This window comes from Penaeus chinensis, chromosome 28 (genome assembly GCF_019202785.1).
Source record: "Penaeus chinensis breed Huanghai No. 1 chromosome 28, ASM1920278v2, whole genome shotgun sequence".
Taxonomy (NCBI): Eukaryota; Metazoa; Arthropoda; class Malacostraca; order Decapoda; family Penaeidae; genus Penaeus; species Penaeus chinensis.
In genome coordinates, this window is record NC_061846.1 from 1,964,245 (window position 1) to 1,967,001 (window position 2,757).

Below are 2,757 nucleotides of genomic sequence, written 5' to 3' on the forward strand. Positions count from 1 at the left end.
TAGCTGTAGTTGCAGTAGTAGTAAAAGTAGTTGTAGGTGTAGTAGTAGTAGTAGTAGTAGAAGTAGTAACTAGTTATTGTAGTAGTTGTTGTAATAGTAACTGTAGTTTTAGTAGTTGTTATTGTTATAGTCGCAGTAGTAATAGTATTTGCTGATAATAATTTACTTCATGCCTGTATAAGGAAGGTAAATATATTGCTGTTACGACCCGGGTCATTGTACTGCATATATAAAATCATGTCCAAAGATAAATTGTAAAATGGATATTGCTCTGTTATTCTTGTTAACAGTGTTATTTCCATTATAAATATTATTATTACTTTTGATGTTTTATTATCATTATCATTATTATTATCCTAATCCTTATCCTTATCCTTATACTTATACTTATACTTATACTTATACTTATACTTATACTTATACTTATACTTATACTTATACTTATACTTATCCTTATACTTATACTTATACTTATACTTATCCTTATACTTATCCTTATCCCTATCATGATTATTATCCTTATCATGATTATTATCCTTATCATGATTATTATCCTTATCATGATTATTATCCTTATCATGATTATTATCCTTATCATGATTATTATCCTTATCATGATTATTATCCTTATCATGATTATCCTTATTATTACTATCATTATCATGATTATCCTTATTATTACTATCATTATCATTATTGTCACTATTAATATCATCGTTAATATCATTTCTACTAATATTACAATGTTTACTGTTTTTTTCTTCCTCATTTTGATGACAACAACCCCTGTTATTTTTAGTTTCATGGATAATACCACTATTAGAGATGTTACTGAACTAATTTGCATATATGCGTGTGAGTATGGTTCTTGCTTACGTTTTGTTTATATCCTCATGATGTTAATATTCCATTATATAAATAGATTGAGAAATTTATTCAGACAAATAAATAGATAGATAAATCCTGGGTTTAAAAAGAATATATCATTCCGTATTCTAACGGTAGCATCCAGGACATTCAACGCATCCGTAGATAGTGATCCAAAACATTAAAAATCTGTGACATGTACAGAATAGATATATGAGTCATCCTTTTTTCTATGAATTCATATGTTTTTGTGTGTATACATATGTATGTATGTATGTGAATATTTACACACCATATGTGTATACATCTCTGATACACACACACACACACACATATGTGTATATATATATACATACATATGTATATATATATATATATATATATATATATATATACACACATTCCCTTTTTTATTCAGCTTCTTTCAGTCAACCAAAACAAACACCTGTACTTTGAACTCGGATCAATACAGGAAGGTTCAGAATCGGGTGTTACCTGGTCGAACGTGTCTGCTGATTTATCATTAGGAGGTGAAGCGACCAAAACCACCGCCTTAGGCTAGTTGGAGGGGATGTGGTTACTAAGGAGGGGGAGAGAGAAGGGGGTTGGAGGGGGGTGAGGGAGGGGGAGAAGATGAAGGGACAGTTGCCTATCCTGACTGGGGAATATTTTCCGTTTCGTTTCGTTTTATTTTTTTAATCCGTTTTCGGTGTCTAGTGTAAGGCTTCTGTGCCCGAATTGAAGGAGATGCATTGTTTTCGGTTTAGTAATACCGTGTTTGTTGGTCGTCTTTTCTTTGGGCTTCAGTCGTTGGACCGTAGCTTTGGGAAACGTGGTATTCGCCTAGGATAAAACCCCGGAGGACGTGGGACCCGAAGACCTCTGGCAACCGTCGACGGGACCTCATATAAATAGGCGGACGTCGACTTCAAACAGTACACAACATCAAGCGGTCTCAGTCCTGACGTTACAGCCAAAATGAAGTGGATTTTTGTGAGTTAAATTGTTATTTTTTTTCTCTTGAATTCTTAAAATATTGGCATTGTGTGATAAATAGAAATAGTGAATAAGTGGGGTTTAGTGTTCTCTCAAATGAATCATATTCCGTCAAGAGAAGAGAAAGAATTTTAGATCTTGGTGTCATGGTCCTTCTGATTAGGCCTATCTGGCGTTCCTTTTAAACGCCCTTTTAGACCAGGAAGTGAAAAAAGTTAGGGACGAGGAACTCACTCGTTTTGCTTGACCAAATGTTTGCGTTAGTCGGTTTTAACTCAACTTAATATCTGGTTCTTAAATGGGGGATATTTTGTTTTTCTTATATCCCAAGAGATATATGCAATACCGTCACTATGAGTTGTAGTATTCATTACGAAAATCATCACATTTTTTACTTTTTTACATCACATTCATCACGTTTTTTTACTTTCAAGAATCAGAAATCAAAACCAAAAAAAAAACAAATAACTAACCAGCTTCTTTCTCTCCATTTCCCTCTCCCACTTCCAACCTTCCCACCGTCCCCCTCTTCACCTGCCTCCCTACCCACCTCTCCCCCGCCCTCCCCCACTCCCCCTCCCCCCTCCACCTCACTCCTTCCTCCCCCCTCGAAACAGGTCGTCCTGGGGGTCTTCGCCGGCGCGGTCTGGGGAGCACCTGTCGCGGAAGAGCCTCTGCTCCTGTTCGTGGAAGATGACGCCCAACAGTCCCTGGCTATCATCAACGCCGACCAGCAGCAGCCGTTCGTGCCCATCGAGATCCCAGAGGACAAAAATTTCCGTTATCTGACGAGGGACTTCGAAGGAGGTGAGGAAAAGTTTTGTTGATGTTGGTAGTGTTAGGTGGTTGTGCTGTGTAGTAGATAGGAGAGGTTTTTGGGGAAAAGGACCAGGG

General features: G+C 36.8%; 1 protein-coding gene across 1 annotated transcript in view; it reads left to right on the forward strand.

Moving 5' to 3' along the window:
- Positions 1-1,818: 1,818 nt before the first annotated feature.
- LOC125040190 (cuticle protein 6-like) overlaps positions 1,819-2,757 on the forward strand; it is a 5,423-nt gene continuing 4,484 nt past the window's right edge. The window contains exons 1-2 of the mRNA XM_047634731.1: positions 1,819-1,860; positions 2,481-2,670. Of these exons, the coding sequence (XP_047490687.1) occupies positions 1,846-1,860; positions 2,481-2,670 (205 nt within the window). The 5' untranslated portion in view covers positions 1,819-1,845. The remainder of the gene's footprint in view (positions 1,861-2,480; positions 2,671-2,757) is intronic.